The sequence below is a fragment of the Aulostomus chinensis genome, chromosome 2 (genome assembly GCF_037954235.1).
Source record: "Aulostomus chinensis isolate RoL2024-O1b breed Wild chromosome 2, RoL_Achi_v1.0, whole genome shotgun sequence".
NCBI lineage: Eukaryota > Metazoa > Chordata > Actinopteri > Syngnathiformes > Aulostomidae > Aulostomus > Aulostomus chinensis.
The window spans coordinates 15,404,318-15,426,987 of NC_141321.1; the positions used below are offsets into that span (position 1 = coordinate 15,404,318).

The 22,670-nt window shown below is 39.5% G+C and overlaps 1 protein-coding gene across 4 annotated transcripts in view; it reads left to right on the top strand.

The window, feature by feature from the left end:
- Positions 1 to 22,670, top strand: part of LOC147269196 (protein diaphanous homolog 3-like) — a 172,904-nt gene that overhangs the window by 25,001 nt on the left and 125,233 nt on the right. For all 4 annotated transcript variants that reach the window (XM_086180823.1, XM_086180839.1, XM_086180831.1 and 1 more), the window contains exons 9-16: positions 1,278 to 1,388; positions 2,336 to 2,454; positions 2,618 to 2,734; positions 5,795 to 5,913; positions 5,994 to 6,058; positions 6,928 to 7,032; positions 8,871 to 9,200; positions 10,481 to 10,595. In XM_086180823.1, the coding sequence (XP_086036949.1) occupies positions 1,278 to 1,388; positions 2,336 to 2,454; positions 2,618 to 2,734; positions 5,795 to 5,913; positions 5,994 to 6,058; positions 6,928 to 7,032; positions 8,871 to 9,200; positions 10,481 to 10,595 (1,081 nt within the window). The remainder of the gene's footprint in view (positions 1 to 1,277; positions 1,389 to 2,335; positions 2,455 to 2,617; positions 2,735 to 5,794; positions 5,914 to 5,993; positions 6,059 to 6,927; positions 7,033 to 8,870; positions 9,201 to 10,480; positions 10,596 to 22,670) is intronic.

Here is a 22,670-nt window from a genome sequence, read left to right on the forward strand (position 1 = left end):
TGCCGCTACTAAAGCATAGCCTTATATGCTGGATAGCTTAGTTGTGTCTTAATGATGCAGTACTCGTCCGTACATCTTCCTAATACACAGCATTGATCTCTTTTAACCCCATGCATTATTAAAGCACAGTGGCTGTTATTCTAACTCTGGCGCTGTGTGTCCAAAGGGTTTCTGTCTTACTTGGTCACTTTTATAGTCACCCCTTTTGGCAGCGTCTGGCCTAGCATTTAGACTGTAAGTGTAAATGTGCATTTAGTCACCAGGGCACCTCCATTTTCTCCTAAGTGCCTCTATATTCTTGTCATGCCAGATTGTAGATATAGAACCTAGGTTAATGTGGATGGTTTCATGTACATGTATAATATATTCAAATGTGTGATCAGCTGGAATCAAATTGCAGGCTTTAAAGGCTAACCGAGCTTTTATGTTAATCAATGATCTTTGTTATACTCGTGAAAGATGATGTAAAACATCCTGCTGTAGTTTCTTCCGTCCTTTCTTGTCTGTTATTGATTAAGTATCTCCTGTGAGTTTCAACTCTGCGTATTGATTTTACCTCAACTGACGTACATTTGCATGTACTTAAATCAAAGGATGTGGAAGGTAATGTTGCCTAACTGAGTTATAAAAGTATTTTGAGGGAAAACTAAACTTGAGTGATGTGACAAATATGTGAAGAGTCTGCTATCAAATTGACAATTACCCATATAACATCCATAAATCCCTCCGGGTCTCTACCCCTTTTTCACACATGGGTGGATTGCTTTACTGATCAATAATTGATTTCTCTGTCTGTGTTTGGCCAGTTCGGTGAGTCGCAGGATGCAGCACTCCCTGTGCAATAAACCAAATGCAGAGGGTTTTGAAAAACAGCTTCCAAAAGAGCGAGTTTGCCCTTAAATTGACTGTTTGTTTTGTGTATGCGCGTACATCTGCAGTTGTTGCATCAATATTAAAACTGCCCCTCTCCCCCCAAGTTGGTGACTGGAAAAATATACATGCATTAGTTATGGTCCTGTGCTTCCTGGGGACATAACTCATTTAGGATGCATGTTGACTTGCTTTTCATCAACTTCTGGGAGAAGAATTCAGGCTCCTCTGTTCTCTAGTCTCCTACTTCTCTCTCTTTTTCTCTCTCACACACATACACACACCTTCCTCTCTCACCGTCACTCTCTCTCTCACACACACACACTCACTCACTCACTCACTCACTCACTCACTCACTTCTCACCTTCTCTCTCTCTCGCTCTCTCTCTCTGTCTTTGATGTTGCAGGTGGCGTGCATGCAGCTCATCAATGCACTAGTAACATCTCCTGATGAGCTGGACTTCAGGCTGCACATCAGAAATGAATTCATGCGTTGTGGCCTGAAAGAGATATTGCCGGTAAGCGCAACACGACCACACAGCCACACATATCGACACATAATATATACTCACACTCATCTTGTATTAATATTTAAATGAGTTGTCCACTTCTGTGAAATACTGTAGATTTGCTCCAGCAAATAATTTATAAAACACAGGGGAGTTTACACATCCTCTGTTGGTACCAGAATCAGAATCCAATTTTAGCTAAAGTCACTGCAACTGCCCTTTATACCATCTAGCTAACATAATTACCTGCTGTAAACTATGTTGGGGCAGCTGCCAAGGAAACAAATACATTAAAATGTGGAGCTGCATACCACACCTGTATATCAGGGGAATAGAGTGAGGAATGACCTCTTTGTCTTTCCTCAGGCATGTTGCTTCCGTTTAGTTACAGATGACAAAGAATTTCTCGAGTTTTTAAGCAATATTTCACCCAAAAAGTGTTTTTGTCTGGCTAACAACAGCTTCTGAAATGCCAAAAACAAGCACATGTTGATTTAAAAATGGTGTAATGTAGTCTTTTCAGCAGAGAGCGATTCAGTACATCGTTCTTATTTATTTCACCATTTTATTTTGGCCTTTATTTAAATTGTGCTATATGATAATGTAAAATATTTGTTTTAATAAAGTAAGTTAAAGTAAGTTTGTTTAAGAAATTAGCCTTCTGAGTACCTTCACATCATCACATTGGTACAAAATTGGTGCACAATGAACACAGAAATAATCTATTTTCAGTTTAGTGAAAATTCACTTCATTGGTTGCACTTATTGGTAATGGGAGACTTTTTCTGCTCTAAATCTGTATCAGGCTACAAAACCCCATATTGTTTGAGGTTTACTTGGAAGGTTAAAAACCATTTTTTTGGGTGGAATATTGCTTTATTTCACCTCTATGAATTTTTTTTATCGTGTAGAATCTGTTTGACCTTTTTTCTTTTTCTTCTTCGATCCATCTGTAGCAACTGACAACCATCAGAAATGAGGCCCTTGACATTCAGCTGAAGGTATTTGAAGAGCACAAAGAAGAGGACATGGTGGAGTTCTCTCATAGGCTGGATGACATCAAATGCGAGCTTGAATATCCTTTTCACTATCTAATGCGTTGGCTGTTTCTGTCAATAGGCTAAGATAGGTTATTCCTGATGAAATGCTTGATAAAGCGGGGAAATTAGAAAACAGTGCTGTCTTTTATGTGAAAACGTAATGTGTCAGTACGCCAGCGCTTCCTTGACTCTTTTCACTGATGCAGGGGATGTGTTCAGTATTGTGCTCAACATGGTGAAGGACAGCAGTGCAGAGCATTACTTCCTTTCTATACTGCAGCACTTGATGCTTATACGTAACGACTATGTGGTCAGGTAAGAATCAGCAATACACTCTGGTCATTATGTATCTTAGGTTTTAGAAAGCAGGCAGGGTTTTTCTTCTGTTATTATTCACACAGCTCTCCCCTCACATTAGTTTCCCTTTTCATGTCTATCATTTGTACACTATGATTTTTTATTTTTATGTCTGCTTCCGTTATTAGTTTGAATATGCTCTTTATACATTAGAGCTCTTTAGTTCTGCAGAAATATATACTTTCTAATCCTAGCAGTAATTATGACAGACACCTAGCATTTTCCCAGCTTTACAAAATATTCAAGCAAATGTCCAAGCACCTTTTGAACACATAAATGTACACTGATGATGAGCTTGAGTTTTTGAAAGTCTCCCTCCTTTTGCCTTAAACCCCTTCAATAGCATCAGCTAACAAAGAGAATGCACTCTCTTTCATCTTCAAGCTATCTCTAGAAACCCTGGCTTTCGGAGTATTTCTCCTCTCCCATTAATGGTACTTTTCAAAGGCCTATATTTTGTTGGTTCACTCGCAGCATGGTGAGAGTTAACGTGATCAAAAGATGGAGCTGTAATCTGAAGAATATGAAATATATCACCTGCGGTTTTCTACCACCCTTAAAACACACCGAGTATCAGGTGCACTGTTCTTGCTATTTCTGATAATCTTTTTACATCTGAAGTGAAATGTTAAAATTACCTTCACACTTTTTATTTTATTTTCATAATCGTGTAATTCATATGTGTTATCCTGTTTTTACACAGGCTTCATATCTTTGTTGTGTCCTCGTCATGCACCATTTTGTGCCATCTATTTTTGAAACAGGAAAGTTGTTGTGAAAATATTTTCAACCAGCCTGCGTTTGCTTCCCACCAACGACAGCATGCGTACACCACACTCCTTCTGGCAGGAAACCTGTTGAATAAAATTCATCAAAAAAACCAACAAATTATTGTTTATTGTCATAAAGGGCTCATAAGAGTAAACATGTAATTGGACTCTACAATCATTCGGTATCATTTGAATTGATTTTAAAGGATTTGAAGATGCTTTGAGATTTGGTACAACATTTTCTTGGTCTCAAAAATGGACTGACTTAGTTGGGTGTGCCTTGTCATTTTTGACCTCACAAATCATGTTTGTTGGCTTTGTGACCATGGTATCCCAGGGTTACCTCAAGGGTATTCCTTTAAATTTGGCAAAGACCATCACTTGGACTTCAGGATGAACTGATTTGTGTGGTCAAAGGCCAGAGTCACAAAGAAACAGAACCTTTTGTTGTATTTCTCCACAGTAGGGGTTAGTATTGGTATCAACCAATATTGGTCATTGTTAAAATCTGTTATTGGTACAATGGCCAATATTTCTGTAGGCCCAGTTTTGCTCAAGTTCTTCTTTGCTTACTTCTTTTGCTCATCATCTGTTTATTACGAAGATTAATAAGCTAAAAAAAAATCCACAATTTTGTGAGTTTGTGTTGTTTGTTTGTGAAAAATGTGCCATATTAACTTGATTTTACACCGGCTAAATCATTTGTAAAAATATTGGCAAGAAAATTCAATATCCTCTAAGCCTGGACAAACATGGAAGTAAAAGTGCTACATGTCCATAATTCTGGTTCTAAATATCTTTTGGATCCTGAAATATTTTGATGTGTTGGTGTTTGATGAATAAGAAAACATGGGGTGTTATTTTTCCCTCCCAACTTAAGTTAGAAACACATTAACATATGCATACACAAACCATAATTAATGCGGTGTGTTCATGTACGCCTTCCTATCATTCCATGCCATCTGGTGTGACAACAGGCATGTTGGCTGTTTCAGGTTGACGTCAAATATATACATCTTTTTTTTTTTGAATAAATTTGCAGATTCTCCTCAGGTAGTTCTATGCTTTGGATATCTTTCGTTTTGTTTTGTTTTTTGCAATCGACATTGAAGGTACCACATCTGACTTTGATCTTTTGTTAATATGCTACATTCCTTATGACTGACTGGTGTTGTGAACTCTACCAACTGAATTATTGGCTTAATTTTAATGTCAAGAATACATTTATCTTTTTACACAGGGGTCCCAAGGGAACACCAGCAGCTTGACAGACAGCATGCCTTATTCCATTTGATTTTTTAAAAATTCTTCTCTTTATTCAGTGAATGATTCCTCTCTGCTGCTCATATTCAGAATCACAGTTATGGTTCTCCTAATATCAGAACCAGTCCCAGCATTGCGCTAAGAAGAGGTAGAAGACACTTCCTGATGTGTCTCAGATGATTTAGTGGAGTCAGGATTTGTATACTTCAGTGTATTGATCAGCAGATCAGACCCACACTGTCCATTTAACTTGCAGCAGCACTAGTGTGTCTAGTGTCTAGTTATCTGTTGTTGGGTTGTAATCTTCTTTTGGTTTTCTGTTGTGGTGTGTCTTTTGTTGTTTTGCCACCACTGCATTAAACAGAGCAATTTGAAACAATTCAACTCCAATTTCACTCAGCAGCTGCTAATAGCTTGGTGTGTATTCCCCATTGTTCATTGTAATAAAAAGTGCGCTTCCGCCCTGATGTAAGTGGTGTGTGTGTGTGTGTGTGTATATGTAAACAATTTGAGTTTTTGTAGTCATAAAGGAACTAGATACAAATGCACCACGAGTTACTCATAATTTCACAGGAGGAATCCATACATAATTCATACATAATTAATTGGCTTGATAGTATTACAAATATTTCTTATTTGCAGATTTATTTGTGTTACGTAATTATATTAACAGCGAACGGTTACGAAAAACATCCTTTTTGATCTCAGTCAGTCCATATGACACCTTGCACATGTATATAATGGATTAAAAAAGTGTATATTTGTGTCCAAACAATCAAAATTTTCGAATTTGCCTGAAAGCGGAAATGTTTTTACGGTAGGTCAGACTGATAAGTTTGTATTTTCACTCACTTTAAATAATTAAAATTTAACAGGAACTTTAACAAACCCCACATCGAAGGGTTTCAGCACATCACTTTGTCTCTTGTCCGTCTCTGTTTTCACCATGCTGATTTTAATAAATATGTTTTCTTCCGTCTTTCAGGCCTCAGTACTTTAAGATCATTGAGGAGTGTGTGTCTCAGATCGTGCTCCACCGCAGCGGTACCGACCCAGACTTCAGCTACCGCAAGCGTCTGGATGTGGACTTCAGCCATCTGTTAGGCAAGTCACACCCCTGACAAATCATATTCATTTTAGATGAATCAGTTAATTAAATGATTTGATTTTTTTCTTGCTTTCAGAAGTTTGTGTGGATAAAGCTCGAATCGATGAATTTGAACAAAGAGCTTCAGAACTGGCACAGAAGGCAAGTATTGACATGTTCCTGGCATGCGTCATAATTTGTTTTGGAAAATGAAAGTACTATACTTAATATGTGAATTACCAGACATTTTGAATGTATCAGTTGAAATGCATAAACACGTGAATAAAGGCATAGATACATTTTAGAGGTCAAAATCTTCTTTCAATTGCCAGCAGATGAGATGCAGCGGAGGCTAATTGCTGCCATCTGTTTACCTGCAGCTCTCCATGTACAAGCTAAATCCAAACATGGGGTCAAGGGGCGGTGTCATTAAATTGGTTACTTTTTTGGAATACGTTTTTTTTTTTTTTAAACAATTATGTAATTGAGAATGAATTTTTTATTCTGGCAACCCTATTTGATACACTGAATACTGACAAGTCCACTGATGTAAGGCAGATAATAACAGGTCTCAGCAGTAATGAAATATCCATTTGGAGTTATTGCTTTCTTGAAATGGACAAGTGGTAATTAATTCACTTAAATGCTTTAAAACCTTGAGCTTTTCTATTAAGTTTCATTTGTATTGAACTTGCAAATGTATATATTAATGTTTCATTTTTGTCACAGGTACTGTAAAAATCTAAAACACTCGAAGGTGGTGAGGTCAAATGGCCTGACCACTGTCATTACCTAAACTCTGTTGGGCGTCAGGCTGAATCGGATCTGGATTGTTTGGGTGGCTTGTTTGCCTGATGCCCAACAGAGTTTAGTTTAATTCCCATTTGTGTAGATTATTTAAAAGTTTTTTTATCAATAATGAGTGGGCGTACAACAATATGACTGTAATTTTGGTTCTCCAACAAAAATGTGGACTCCAACAATCGATACAAACGCGCTATATTATTGATTCATTTGTGTTTCCCTTTTAGTTTGATGAGGAGTTTTTAAGCAGACAGGAGGCACAAGCTCAGCTGGTGAATAGTGAAGAAAAAGTCGCTGAACTCCAAGCAGAACTGCAGGCCTTCAGGTCCCAGGTATATCAAAGACAGTCTACTGTGTACTTTTGTCAAGTGTCCCACATCCTGAGTATACTGGAGGTAAATTCTCCGTACCCGACCTGTCTGCGTTTCTACGTATAACAAGGATTTGAGATGTGAGAATGAATGATGTTTAACAACAATAACAAAAACCCTTAAAACTATTAACAAACTGCTCTTCATTTTTTTCTCATTCCTGAGGAGATAGTCTTGTAATTTTGGGCTGCTGGATGGGTTTTGGGGGTGGGGGGGTGGGGGTATCGGAGCCTGCAGTTGGGTTTGACATGGAAGCTGACACTAGGCAAATGAGAACACTGACCAGTCCTGTCTGTGTTGGCCAATTCTAATTCTCTGATCTCTCTCCCATAAGAAGAAAATGTTCCAAACTCAATTGATTCTGACAAGCCCCCTTCAACCTCACCACTGGGCCTCCTTTCAAACCCACCAACACCCCAGAGAATTGTCCTCATACCCTGAGACTGCAAAATAACTTCATTCTCAGAGGGGAACCACACTTTTATTTTCTAGATAATATTTCAATTTAAGAGAGCAAACATGAAGTGAAAACTCAAATAGGAGTTGATGCTGGGACACACAATAAGTTGCCCCTCACTGTCTTAATGTGTCTGTGTAATTCTAATCCTCTTTAACACACACATGAACTTTTTAAATTCAGCAACTGTGTTCCCTCCAGAGGCAGTATCAGCTCAGGGCTGACCTTTAGTGTGTGTCCTTAATTTAAAACCGGTGCACTGATCAATAAACCATTTGCTGTCTATGATGCAATTTGCAAAGCTTTGTAGACCCGGTTATAACATTTGATTTTTGGCCTCTGAAAAAAAAGAAGTGATGTGAGTTTGCTTTTGACAGAAAATTGACCATTCATAGGCACTGGCTCTTTGCTGGATGGTTGAGAGAGCACGCCTGTTAGCCGCAGCACAATCCATGGTATTAATTACAAAGAAAATCCTACTGTGCTGTACTTGGCAGATGCTATATTTCATCTGCGTCTAGTTTTTCTCCTGGGGTTATTTCATTTTCTGTCTATTTACCCTCTTGAAACTAAAATTCACTACTCATTTATCAGTGGCAACAAAGAGTAGTTTTAGAGAAGTTGGTTACCAATTAAAAATGTTAAAATCACCTAGTAACATATTCTGGAGCTAGACCTTGAAACTGAGCAAAAAAAAAAAAAAAAGATATTGAAGCAGTGACATTAGAATTGAAGTCTCAGATAATTTGTTTTATCCTGTACGTCCACTCAGGGAAGCTGGCCTATATATTTGCTACTGGGATCCTCCTCTCTGTTTTGGTGTCGGGTTGTAAAAAGACGAAGTGGACGTTGCACTATTATGAGCAAATCCCTCCTAGAGATGATATTCACAAATGAATTCATCATCATAGCAAGTGTTGTGTCATTGACTGCTCAACAATGTAGCCCCTTAATGTTTTTTTAATAGTGTGGATGTCATGGTTGCTCTTTTAATGGGGACTTACTCTTTAAAAATGACAAATAACATGAGAGTATTGGTATTATGTGTTACTCCAGTAAAATGGAATTCGGTGGTTACGATTAGTTCCGCTGCTCTGGTTCAGGAGGTAGATCAGGTTGTCCTCTAATTACAGGTTGGCGGTCTGATCTCTCCAGTTCATGTGTTGAGGTGTTCAATTTCTTTCAATTTTAGGTTGTATTGGGATATTTAATGTTATTATTTTTCAACAAGTAATTTAAAAAAGCTTTCAGCTGCCATACGGTTTTGCCTAAAATGATGGATACTCTTTTGTACTCCATCTAAATGGGCCCACTGACATGTTCCCTCTCCCTGCTGATCCAGTTTGGAGCCGTGCCTGTGGCAATGTCTTCTGGCCATGTTGCACAGCCTTTATCTTCATCTGGATTCCCCTCTGGGTCTCCACCCTCCGCCCCAAGGTTAGCTGGGATGCCGCCCCCCCCTCCACCACCACCTCCACCTCCTTTACCTGGCTGTCCTGCCCCACCTCCTCCTCCACCTGGAGTGCCTCCTCCATTTGGTGCCCCTCCTCCACCCCCATTAGGGTTCGGGGGGGTTGTAGGTGCGCCCATTTGCCATGTGCTGCCTTATGGCCTCAGGCCTAAGAAAGAATTCAAGCCTGAGAGCTCCATGAAGCGCCTCAACTGGTCCAAGGTAAGTGAGCCCTAAGTGTCCAAATGTACCGGAGTTGTGTATCATATAAAATAGTCTTTATTCATATCAGATCATCAATCAGAGAGAGTTTTTCCACACTCTTCACTTTGTGGTTATCAAAAAATGTGAGACAGAAAATTCAGGCCAGGTGGTAAGAATGGCCCTTTTCTGCTCTCTTCACTTTGTTTCTGATGTTTTTTGGCAGCAACAGAACCATACAGATGTTTTTCTAATAATTAACATCCCATCACTCCTTTTCGCCAAAGAAGTTTTTTCTTGAAAACAACAAAGATAGACTTTACAGATGTTCTCTGCAGAACATTATTAGATCACGCCATCAAGTGGCATTATATTGCGATATGATTAATAATTGAATCCCATCTGCACGTTGCATGCAGGTGTTCAACAAACTAAACCATATGCTTGTAATTTCAAATAAACCTTTATTAGGACAAAATAAGGGCCCATCTTAGTGCACAGCTGTTTGAAATCCCCACATCTGGATATGTGTGACATCAAGCTGTCCTGAAACTTCTCTCAACTAGATTAAGAGCAAAATTACTAAAGAGTTTCATGATACGATCTTGGACTTCAGTTTTGGACTGAGCTGTAACAGCAACAAGGCCTTGAACTACAATCGGTAAAATAACTTTAATCCAGCAGCCAAGGGTGAGTGTTTCTTACTGCCTGCTTGAGTGAAGCATTTTTACCTTGTTCACCACTCCCAGCAATACCTGAGTCCCTTTTTGATGCTGGGCTCAAAGTGGGCTAATCAGGGTGTTGATGTCTGTTACATCACCCCATAACCATAGACATGAGTTAATTGATTATGAACCTTTGAAGGCGATTCACAAAGCCTCAATACAATCAGGTGTTTCCTCCATGAACGTGTCACATCAAGCAGCGTAACTGGCACATAATGAGAATTGGAGGACACGCCACTACACTGACGCCTGAAGGTCATTGAGATTGTACACGAAACTGTTGTTGTTCAGAGTTTTTAATTGATGAATAGAACAGTTCTTCACCGTAAAGACTACCTGTAACTGACTGTTAAAGACTTGCTATGTACTGGACATTCATGCTGGGAACTGAGAAGACTGTAGTTTTAATATGTGAACCAGACAAACAAACTGATGAGAATACCGGTAATGCCTTTTTCCTATTGACATTTCTGTCCGTACATTATCTTATCTGTGAAATAGGGTAAGTAGCTCCATGTGCTGCGCACAGGTCAGTGAGTCCAAACAAATGTACTAATCCAAGGATGTGTTTTTCAGATTCATCCTCAGGAAATGTCAGAGGGCTGTTTCTGGGTGCTGGCAGATGATGGCCAATACGCAAAACCTGAATTGCTCAGCAGAGTTGCTCTCACTTTTGGTTCACAAAGAGCAGGTAAGACATTTTAAATATGCTTATATAATAAACATCCATCTGACAGCTATAGTATGAGTGCTACAGAGATGACACATCTTTGTAGAACTCGGTAGTTGGGATTTCTTTGGGTTCCCTCAACCAAAAGCCAGTTGGATTTTTACTTTGGATGTTCTGTTACTGATGAAAATAAGCTCTGAGGCAAACAAAGACTTCTGAATTTATTCACAAAAGAGCATCACTTTTATGATTTTTGAAGTGTAAAGGCAATCTATACCCCCTATACTTGTACACATTAGGAGTTTGTTGACACATCAAGCCGAACATTTTACTCACCAAAATAATCGACTTCTGAATGTGTTCAATTAACTTTACTGCCACAAAAAGCTTTCAGAGTTTATCCAAGACCTCGGCTCCTGCACACATTTCTTCCTGCCTGAAGTGGTCGGCACCTCAGCCTCACTTCTCCTCTCCCAGTGTCCATGCACTCAGAGTAACTGTAGCCATTTGACTTTGTTTAAAACAAGACAAAATATGAGTTTCTGTGTGTGTGTATGTGTTTGTGTGAAACTGATCATGGTCTCCTGCGTAATTGGCTACAGGCTGGCTGTATGTGTCTTCATCGAAGAGGAATTGCGTTGCAGATTTACAAGCAATTGTTTGTGTGTGTGTGCTCGTTCCAGCCTTCAAGGCAACTCTTAGCAGAATCATTGATTTTTGATTACTTTCTGTAAATAGATAATGAGATATGCATGGTAAAATTGATCACTATTTGTTAGAGCTCAATTAGGTCCATTTAACTCTGCTCCGCAGCTTTCAGTGGTCGCGGGGGTCTTTTAAATGCTAAGCAGTGTAAGGTGATGTTTGTCTTTCCGTACCAAAACTGTGATGATTACAACTTCACACCAACAATTCCAGTATTAGCAACGTTAGCACTGACTACTTTTTTAAGTATGAAAACACGGTCATGAAAGGTAAATGAAGATTTTGTTGTTATCATGTTGGGTGCCCTTCACATTTGAACCAATATCACTTTTGCCACTGGTACCTGGCCTTCTTTAACCATCTGATTTGTTGTGCTGCATGCTGCTAATGTTAGCCTATCAAATACAGGACGCCCTTTGGTTTATCGACACATTTTGTTTTTGACCCAGTGTTTTAGTCAACTTTGCTTTACTTTCCAAAAGATAACAGGAAGTAGTAACTCAATGAAGTTTTGGAAAGTATAACCACACTTTTAATTTGCTTGTTTAAGCTCTGGTCAGTCACGGCTAAAGGGCCTTGCTCAAGGGCACCTTATTGGTGGTCAGGAGGGCAGGGTCAGTCCTGCCTCTTCACTTTTACCACCCAGATGAACACATTAAACAAACAATGTTACATGATTCAGCTATATCTGGACAACACAGGGCTGCTCAGTGTTTGGCTTGGGCAAAGCTGAACGTCGTGGCATTCTTTGCTCAGTTGTAAGAATAATAAGAGGCCTAATAATGAAAATAGTTGCCTGCACTTGAAAATTGAGCTGTAGTGTAATGGAAGCACTTTATCAAAACAGTTTTTACTTTGGCTGAAACATACTGTATAGTGTTAAGTTATTACTTTGAAAAACTTTAATTATGAGATCTTTGTACCATTTTTCGTTTTAATAACACAATGTGTGAAGGTTTTGGTGATGATGGATCACTACTATGTTTCAATTGTGGCCCTCCAAGGGGAAAAGGTTGGGTCCCTCAGCAGCAACATGTGGTTTACTTGCATTTGCCCCCATGTACTGAAATTCTGCACTGATTAATTTAGCCTGAATCAGGATTTGGCACTACTGATGTAATTCTGTCAGTACCCTGAAGAATACAGGGCTTGGTACCCAACCCTGGCCTTGATAGTTATACAGAGACATTATAAACAATAATTTCGGAATACAGCCTAACTCTGAGTAAAAGTGCTACATGTCGTTTCGTTAATCCATTTTGGTGAGGCCCCTGAGTATTCACAGCATGCCTGCAAATACAGGGATAACTGTTGCCGTGATTGGAAAGATAAACGTACGCATTCAACCAGAGTTGGAGGTTCTTGTTGAATTGGAGTCTTGAAGATTGTCAGGCCGTTGGAGATTTTGGTGGGCTATCTTGACAATTCCTGGGGGTAACCACTCAGTAATGGGATACAACACGACAACATCCCCATACATTAGTATTGCTGGCAAGGTGTGGAATATTCATGTAAAAGGTTTTATCAGTCTTGTCCTCTCTTGTGCTTGTTGTATTAGTCCTTTCTCTGATGATTCATTCACAGGTCTTCTGTTTTTTGTCTTTTGCTTTCTTGCCTTGTCACAGTCAGCTCGCCTATGCCAATTTGAATTATTCATCCAGGTGTTATCTACCTGTCACAACTATATGCTGCTCCTCTCAAAAAACACAAGGCCCCCCTCCCTCACACACACTCACACACACACACACACACACACACACACACACACACACACACACACACACACACACACATCAGTACACTGTTGTTCCAACTGACAAGGTTTTGAAAAATGGAGGCAGATAGAAATGGCAAACAGTTAAGGTTGTGTTTTCTGGAGAGAAAGATGACTTCTCTGTTAAGGTAATGACCCAGAGCCTGCACATGTGCCGTTTTACTCTATGGTGATCACGAAGGTACACGTCTGGCGCTTTGCAGTACACGGACGACTTTGTTTGTGACTCCTCATGGGTAATGCATTTTAGATTTGGTGAGCGGGGCATGAAACTTGACTAAATCAGTGCTATCACATGGTTTGTGTCCATTCTTTTCTTGTTTTCCTCCTTGTTTTCCTCCTGTCCCAGTGGAGGTTGTAAGAGCAGCATGACTAATAAGTTCAGCTGTCAGACCCAGCTGCTGCTGCTGTGTGTCAGTGAGTGAACATGCATGCATACATGCACGCGGGTTCGTCTTCTTATTAACACAGCCGTGCAGCATCATGTTGCATCTCACTTAAGAGCAACAGCATCTGGATCGGCATTAAACATTCAGAAGGACACAGTATTGAACCAGTTTTTCTCCTTAAATTTTAATTAATGTCCCTTGAAACGTCCTGATTCTTTTGTGACATTGTGCCCTCTCGCTGTGGTTTAGTAACAGGAGAATTCCTCCAGTGAGTTTGAATAACGACCAGCTTTTCAGAGCATTTCTTTTTTCTGTGGCAGATTTCTACTTCATCCTGTGTACATAAACACACAGGATTGATCTTTGTTTTAAGTGATGAGCAGAGATAATAAATACACACTCGACTAGAAGTTACTGCTTCAGCGGGAGCAAAACACATTTGTTTAAGTAAACATTTTGTTCACACTGGTTATTATCCCTTATGGCTCTTTTGTTTATGAATTGAGAGTGGTGGTGGGGTGTTTGACAAGGCATCTGCTACTTAACTCATCTCATCTCAAATCAGGATAAATTTGGGTTTTGATTTTTGAGCAAGCAGAGAAACAAACAAAACTGAATCAGGCCGAATACAGAATGTGCTTTTAGTTTGTCAATTTTAGCTTTAAACCTCTGTCACAAATGTAGTGATTGAAATAATAAGTATTAATAGCCCCATTCATTTAGGGACAAGGATGTTTTACGGTTGTGTCTTTAGTCTAATTGAGTATTTGCAGACTAGCACTTAGGCACAAATAACAACTGTTTTGATTGGTAGAGGAAGTTAAGTGAAGCAACATAAAGGAGACCTCTATAAATTTTGGGCTTGTGGATGTTTAAATATATTAGAAGGGTTCCATTCTACTTTTTCCTTTTCACCAAGACAGGATTACGGCTGTGTTATTCATACCTTTTTAACACTCACAGGAACACAGAGTATCTTTTCTGAAGGAAACTGTTTTGTAAGGTTGTTTACCTGTCTTCTCATAATTATCTTCCTAAATCTTTCAGGTGCTAACTGTTAGAGCTCATTGTCTCCTAGTTGGTTTATTGACATGGCTAAAATAACCCTCAATTATTGGGCCTGCAAAGAACAGCAAGGACGAATTGATTTCGTTTGGGAACCAGTTTACAAGTCCATCAGAAATTGTCCAATTAAAAAAGAAAATAAAATGAAAGTGAGACCCAGTGAAATTCAGGGTATTTTTTCCCTTCTCTGAAAGGGTCTTTAGAGTTAAATTGTTTCAGACGGTGAGAAATCGACTTTAATCCAGCAAGACTTTTCTTTACATCTGTCTTTGAGCCCCCTTCCTCTTTGTGATCATTCATCACTTTCCCTGTTACTGTTGGCTGTGTCGTAATTATGCCCCATTAAAATCCTCACAAATTGTGTACCATCTTGGTGTATGATACGTATAAGTTTGATCAAAAATGTCTCCTGTCTTTAAACTTCTAGTTTTCGTTTTGTGCTCTTTTTACTCGACCCAGAGGCAATAGTCAGTATTTGAAGAGTTTATAAGACAGGATTGTGTGTTTTCTATCGAGCAGTTTATTTGTGCTCAACCAAAGTAAAAACTAAACAAGAACAGTCCTTTAGAAGTCGTATAATTATCTCTCATTTACTTTTGCGGCCTTGAGTCCCTTTAAGACCAATACTGTTGACATCTGAATCTGACTGGACCTCACATTGTCGTCCGTGTGCTTGGCCTCATTCGTGTTTGCGTAGCCTCTCGCGCCTCAGCCTGAGAGTCGAGTGTTAAACACTAATTCATCCATTCGAAGCAACACTTTAGCTAGTCCGGAGGTGCATGGGCTGAAAGTTTGACATTTAAATTAGCTTTAGAGGCCTTCTGTCTTTATCACAGTTGTAAGGCAAAGGAGTGAAATATGATGTATTTATTCTCCAATTACTTGTCTGTGCAAAGCCTTGCCCAGAAACACATTCATCATTTAACAGATCTCTTGACATAAAGAAGAAGAAAAAATTGTAAACTGAGAAACCGAATTGCCTTTTTTTAGGGCGAGTAATGTCATCTGAATCTGAATCTGAATAAATGCCATTTATGATTACTGTTACCAGTACTGTTTAAGTATCAAACCATAGAACACATCCCTCCCCCAAGATTAAACCTGCAGGCAGCGATGATCGATGCCTCCCAACCCCTCACGCACGTGGCAGTGAGTTGCTCTTCTATAGAGCGAGAGGGAGGTCAAACCTGATAATATTTGGATATGCTTGAAGGAACAAGTTAATGTATTCACTGTGGTGCCAATATCACTTAATGTGTCCACTATGTGGCGCTAGAGGACACAGAACCATTACATTCTGTGGCTTTACATCATGTGAATATTTGATGTAAATCAAATGAAGTTTGTTACATCAGGCACGTAGCTGGCCTCAGGCTGGGACTCTTGTCAGACGTGTGAATCTTGGGAGAAAAAAAAAAAATCCATCAGTGGTCTTTGGTAACATCCAGTTCCTGTTGCCATCAGGTGGCGCCATGTTTAATCAGACCCAATATTTAAAGAATTCTTCCTTGGTCAACTCTGATCCCTTCCGCCAAAGTTTGGTGAAAATTAGCCCCATAGCTTTTGTGCCCTCCTGCTGACAAACAAACAGACCAACCTGACCAAAGTGGGACTTATTTGGCTAAGAAATTCATAAATGAGACACTGATCCTTGATGGCCAGCTGGGGATCTGGCTTCCCTCCGTACACTAAGAAAATCAAACAAAAAAAACCCATCAAAATTTAACATGTGAGGTTAACTGGAGACTTTAATTTGCCTGTAGATGTCAGGTAGGGTTAGGTGTGTGTGAGTGGTTCTGTCCTGATGACAGCTGAATAAACTCTAGCCCCTCATGACCCTCAGCAGGATTAGTGGTATGAATGATGAATGCACACTGATGCAGGCTTACTCTTTAACAACAGAGTCTTAACATTTTGGCCATTATTCTATATTCTTCCGAGACATTAAATAATCTGTTAAATGTGCAGGGTGAGACATGGTAAAAGGGGCTAATAATAACGTAATGAAGACAAATCATTTCCTCTAGATGAATATGTGCCATGGTTTGAGCAGGTCTAATAGCAGGCGGGTGGCGCCTGGTGGAATAATACCTCATTAATTAGGCAAATATGTAATGTATTCTCTAAAATGTAAACGTAGCAGAGAGCAGAGCTGATATAATATGCTGCCATGCACTGACAGCTTCATTTCTCATCAGACACAATGACACCTGGACTACAGCCTGCATGTGCCCACCTCACCTCACTGCTTCCACACCGATCATGTCCTCCCAGAACCACTATCACAGCCAGTCCTATCCCTCTAGCCTTTGGTAATGGCCGTCATTGATATGTATTTTCACTTTGATTTAAATTGCCTTAAAGTGGTCGTTTTTTGTTTTGTTTTGTTTTGTTTTGTTTTTTTACACCCCCTGCTTAGAGAGAGACAGAGACAGAACACACTTGGAAAATGGACCTGATGTTCTTGTTAAGTAGCGGATATGTTTTATTTTTTTGTCGTATCCAGTAGATATACACATGAAAACTATAGCAAATGATGTTGCAGGTTTGATGTCAGTATTACTATGCACACATGTGTTCCTGTGCTGAGCAGACTCCTGCACTGCTCAGCATAATGTATTGAAGTCAATACATAGGAAATATTTCCTTTGGATGAGTGGTGGGTGGATGATTTATGCATGTGGATTTAGATGAGGCTGGAGCTCATCCTCACATCCCTATCACAGGAGAGTTCACTCTGAAGTGTACACTTGCGCAGCTATCGTGAGGACATTCAGGACTGCACTGTATACTGTCTTTCAGCATCGTCATTGGCAGGTGATCATGTGTAATAGTCGCATGGCCAGATATGCAAGATCAGAGGTGAACAAAGTCAACAAGTCAGACGCCCCTACTAAAGTACTTACAGCCACCACACACCACCACTCTGAGAAAGACGAGGTCTGAAAAATGAGTCAGTTGCTTGACACGCATCTGTTTTTTTTAGATTTTAACATTTCACTTATTGCACAAGTTGCTGTCTTGTCCCAGCTTCCAATCTCAGACCTGTCTAAGCTCCACTATCAACAATAAAACATGGGGGAATAAAAACTTGTAAATGTTAGGTCATCTCAGCCACAAATGCAGCCCATCTGTGTTTAGGCAGCGCTCTTCTGTGTATCACAAACCGACTGCATTTAAAAAAAAAAACACAAAACAAAAGAAAAAAAACCAACAGAAACACTGTCGCTGGCATCTATGCTACGAAAGCGGACACACACACGCACAAACAAAAGTAACCCTATACATTATGTAGAGATGGGATGATGGAGGGAAAATTTCATAGAATGGTTGCGTGAATACTGAATAACATTTTTTATATGCCAGTCCCTAATCTAGATTTGATAAGTCATACCTACCATCACGTATTTATTCACTTTTGACCTTAGCCTGCTTCTGTCCCTGTGTCCTCCCTGTGAGGACCTGGTCACCCGCTTCCATTGCAACTCCAGGCACGCAGACCTAATTCCTTCTACTGCGTCTTCAGATGTTATCATGTTTCCAGAGTATACAGTGGAAAGGTCATATTAGTTTATTTCACACAGAGTAAATCTCATTGTCAGAGGAACAATTTACCCCTGAACATAGACAACGTGATTTGAATCATTTGCCATAATTAGTTGTTTGTATTATTTACGGTTCATTGTTTGCGGCATTTTCCAGCCAACACAGCAATATAACATCCAAACACTGTAACCGGTCAAGTTCTCAATATAGATGTAAAAACTGCCATTCTGTTATAACCTTCGAGTTATGTCCTTCATATGAAAACCACATGTATCAGAGGTTCGTGAAAAATTAATCACTAGATCCATGAGTGAGGCCCTCTCATTGTGATTAATAATCACAGGTTATGAATGAAGCATAGCTGCTTATGCTACGTTTTCTACCTCTGAACTGGGCTTCCATCTGTTCCTTTGACATCTGATTGCTTTAATCGCAGCCTCTGGGAGTCTGATATGCTGAGAGTAGGACCTGTAAGGGTTGAGTCCCTCATCAGGAAACATTAAAGAAAAGAGAGATTGACATAAGATGCAGCACCACTGCCATAAATGGTCATCGGATCAGTGCACTGAGTTAACTGAGGAGCGGCTGATCCAGTGTGTTCTTTTTATGGTGAAGCCCTTAAATGAAGGTCCGTGGGTTTCATAAAACATTGCCATCTTGTGGTTGATGAAACAGACGGACTGTTGAATTACATGCAATATGTTTCTGTGAATATGTATCAGAAAATCTCAATTAGCTGAGAACGTAATTATCTTCTGGGCTTCAATGATGATGGGAGTCTGCTCCATTCCTCGGTTTGTCAAGTGAAGACCTGGATTGAATTGATATTGTTCCTAACATACAGACCTTTTTAGTTCCTACATCTAGTAATACTCCCTGTGTAGTGTACGATTGCTCTGTATTCAGGATAATCCTCTCCGCTGTTTTTTGCTGTCACTAAAATGTATGAAATCCTGCTTACGTCAAACATCGCTCAATATCTCTACTTGTTTTTCTTGTTTGCTTTGTCTCTGTATTTCTTACCTTTGTTTCCTCTTGCTTTTCTGAAATCTTGTCTTTACAACTTCCGCTTGGCTTCATGATCTTCATCGCTGATTTGCTCTGCATCAGAAACCAAAGGTCAGTTGTGCTTTTATTCGCCTTTTCCTGCTTAGTTAGCTCTGTGTCCAGATTTTGTAATTGTATTGTATTTTTTGCGCATGACAAATTACAGCTATTTAGTAAGAACAAATGAGACACCCAATTGAACTAAACCTTTTTTTATTTTACACTTTTAAATGAAAAAAAATGTCATCATGAATGTCAACTGGAAAATAATTTCATCTCCTTCACTGTTTTGCACGAGAATGAAAATGTGAAAATCTATTTAAAAAAAGCAATGTCACAGCACATGCAGACGCTGATTGAGCTGTTCACTCTTAGTGCAGCCCCCCACATATTTAAAAACACCAATTTATGGACTTAAGTGTCACACTGGAGGCTCTGACACTGAAAGAAGCACCAGCACTCAGGAACAGAGATGTGCCACGGTGTAATACACAAAGGGACAAAAACAGAACTTGTATGTTGACAATAAAAAGGTTTCCATTACTGCAGATTTACCCGCATCGAGCAACCCCACAAACGTGTGATCCAAAATGGGTGTAAATATGTAGGCTTGATATGACTGGTTAGGTTGCTGTAAATAGGGGCATTCGGTTAAAAAAGAATAAAGAAGTGAGACCATCAGTGCATATTAAGAATAGTTGAACCATACTCGCCTGAATGACAGATCAGTTGTGACATAACATTTTGCGTCTCAGTCCCCAACCCTTTTAACAACTCTTGACATTCTGGTGTTTTGTCACCACGATGAGCCGTTTCTGACACCACAGAACTTTGCTTTTCCTTTGAAATAAATTCAATTTACCACTTTTACATACTCAGCCGCTCCTCTCAGTGGTATTAAATAGGAAGAAGAAGGGGAGAAACAAACAAACAAACGCACTGAGTGGACCCCATAGAGACTACTGACAGCTCTGAGAACTTTCAGCAGTTCCTGTGATTCCATGGATATCCTCTGGAGAAGCTCTTTGAGATCATCAGTGTCAATAGATGGAGATAAAACATGCCTTGCAAGGCACTCCTGTTAATGTTGGAGAGAAGAGGGGATGAAAATCAGAATATTTGAGGAAAACTGACTGGAGGGAATTGAGCGGTATGTAAAAACAGTTGCTGGTATCGTGTTCTCTCTCATCTGGCCTTTTGTAATTAAGCGTTTCTACTAGCAGCTTTTAGTTCAATGTTAAAGGACGAAAGTAGCAACCAACCTTTGGAGTGCCTCATCTATCCTAATCTCCTTGCTTTTCTATTTCAAGCTTTTGATATTGATAATTGCAAGCATTTCTTTGTAAAAGGTAAAAAAGGATCATGTAATAGATAAATGGAATTGCTTAAGCGATGAGAAGAAGAAGCTAGGTCACTAATTGACAGGCTGTGGTCCAGGACTGGACCCAGACACTACTCCATACAGACCCAGACCTTAATACAGTGTAACAGTTGGTTGCAGAAGTGAACATCTCATTCATACTCTCCACTGAGGACTTGATTATGAGTAATCATGTGGTAACCATCAGGGTTAGACTACCACAAGGTGGCAGGTTGTGAAATGATGGTTATCTGAGTCTTGAACAACTTAGTGCTACAACACAACTTGACACTTGTTTCAGAAAACTGTAACTCTTCCCCCACTCCTAGTGACGGTTACTGTTAAACTAGTTAAGCTGCTAACTGAAGTGCCACCACTGCCTAACTCTTATGTACACACACTGCACTGTTACATGCACTTTGCTCTCACTGGCCATCATGTGCCAATGGAGCGTAGAATCTGGTGCAGATCTGAGCGAGGGAATCATCTCATGGCCCTTCTCGCATGTGACTTGCACACAGCTGCGCTTATATGGATTTGTAATAGGTGGAGGAGACAAGAATGCACCATGTACACAGGAACATCCAGTAACACCCTTCTCGGCAAGTTATTGTGCAAAACTCCATGGGGACATAATAACTTTTAGTTATAGCTCAAGCTAACTTGGTGGTAATCAAATTTGTGTTATAAAGTGCTACAAGCCTTCAGCTAACAGCAGTCATTTTTGTGGTAACATGGTTGTTCCCACATTTCATGTACTGTATATCTCATTGGCACACCTGGTAAAAAGTGAGGACTATAGCTTGAAAATAATAAGACATTTGAATCAAGATAAATATAAGCCACCTCCTCACATGTACGCTTGAAGCCACTTGGCACACCTACGTACATGTTACTACATGGATATATTTTACCATCTAGTCATTGTCACATAGAGTAAAATGAATCCATCATCTTAATTTTCATCTCTCTCCATCTCCATGAAGAGAAGGCAGAAAGAGCTTTGTTGTTGACTGGAGTGCTGTGAAAATGAATAACAGCATGACGAAAGCTTCCCTTTTCTCTGGCTCCTTTCCCACCAATAAATAACATCCAATTAGATGAAACTTTCAAAGATCACAAAATCTCTCTGCCATTTCTCCCTAAGATACAGGTATGTCCTAATAACCTTTCTCTGCTCCTAAGTTGCAACACTGCAGGACGGATGTGACCTGGAGAATGTATTAAAAAAAAAGAGCAAAAACAGTCATAAAAGATTCAAGTTGATGGCCCTTTTTTTTTTTTTAGCCAAACATTCTTATTTTTATTGTCATCTATGAATTAAATGAGTCATCAGTTGACTCATTTGGAAGCTCCTTTATAAGCAGTATATCCATGACATTTTATAAAGAGTGTGTTTGCTCGATTAGGCCGTTTAATTGGACTGGTGCCGGTTTCCCAGTATACAAAAAAGAGGGAAGAATCCATTTATTCCCCAAAGAATGTCTGCATCTGGAATGGGAGGTGGTGGAATGACCCCTTTGTAGCTGGTTGCAGTCAGACTTTTCACATACCAGCAAGTAAATAGGTGTCGTCCTCATCTAACACTGGCCCTAAATTGAAAGACAATCAAAGACCTACAGAACAGGCTCACAATGCTTAGCATATATGCATAAAGAAAAAGTAGCCCCAACCCCATACCTAGGTGTCTTATTCTGACAGTAAAACAGACTAACTTTTTCGGATTAGTGTATTTATTTTTTCAGTTATTGCCAGATTAATGCAAATATAGCATACAGGACACCTGGAAGAAACAAACATATTCTCAGACAATCGGAGAAAACGGAAAACTGGCACCACCAGACACAAAGATAGTAAGATTTAACTGACACAGAACAGAGGAGGCATGAAGAAAGGTACACAAGGAAGGCAGGATAAACGGACGCATGTATAGCACATTAGGGTGGGAGAAGTACAAGCTGTTTAGAATGAGAGAAGAGGCAAGTTAAGTACAAAATACAACAGGAAACAACTGCCATTAAAAAACAAAAACTATAGTCAGTGTTCAAGTAGTCGTGTCAATAGAAATGTGAAAACAGATATAAACTGCACATAAATCTGTGGGATTATATGTGAAACCAAGCAGGAGATTGCATAGGAAAATACTGCATCTCGTGACAGTATTTCATTCTTCAGTAGTCAGATGTCACTCGCTTGTTCTGTCAGAGACT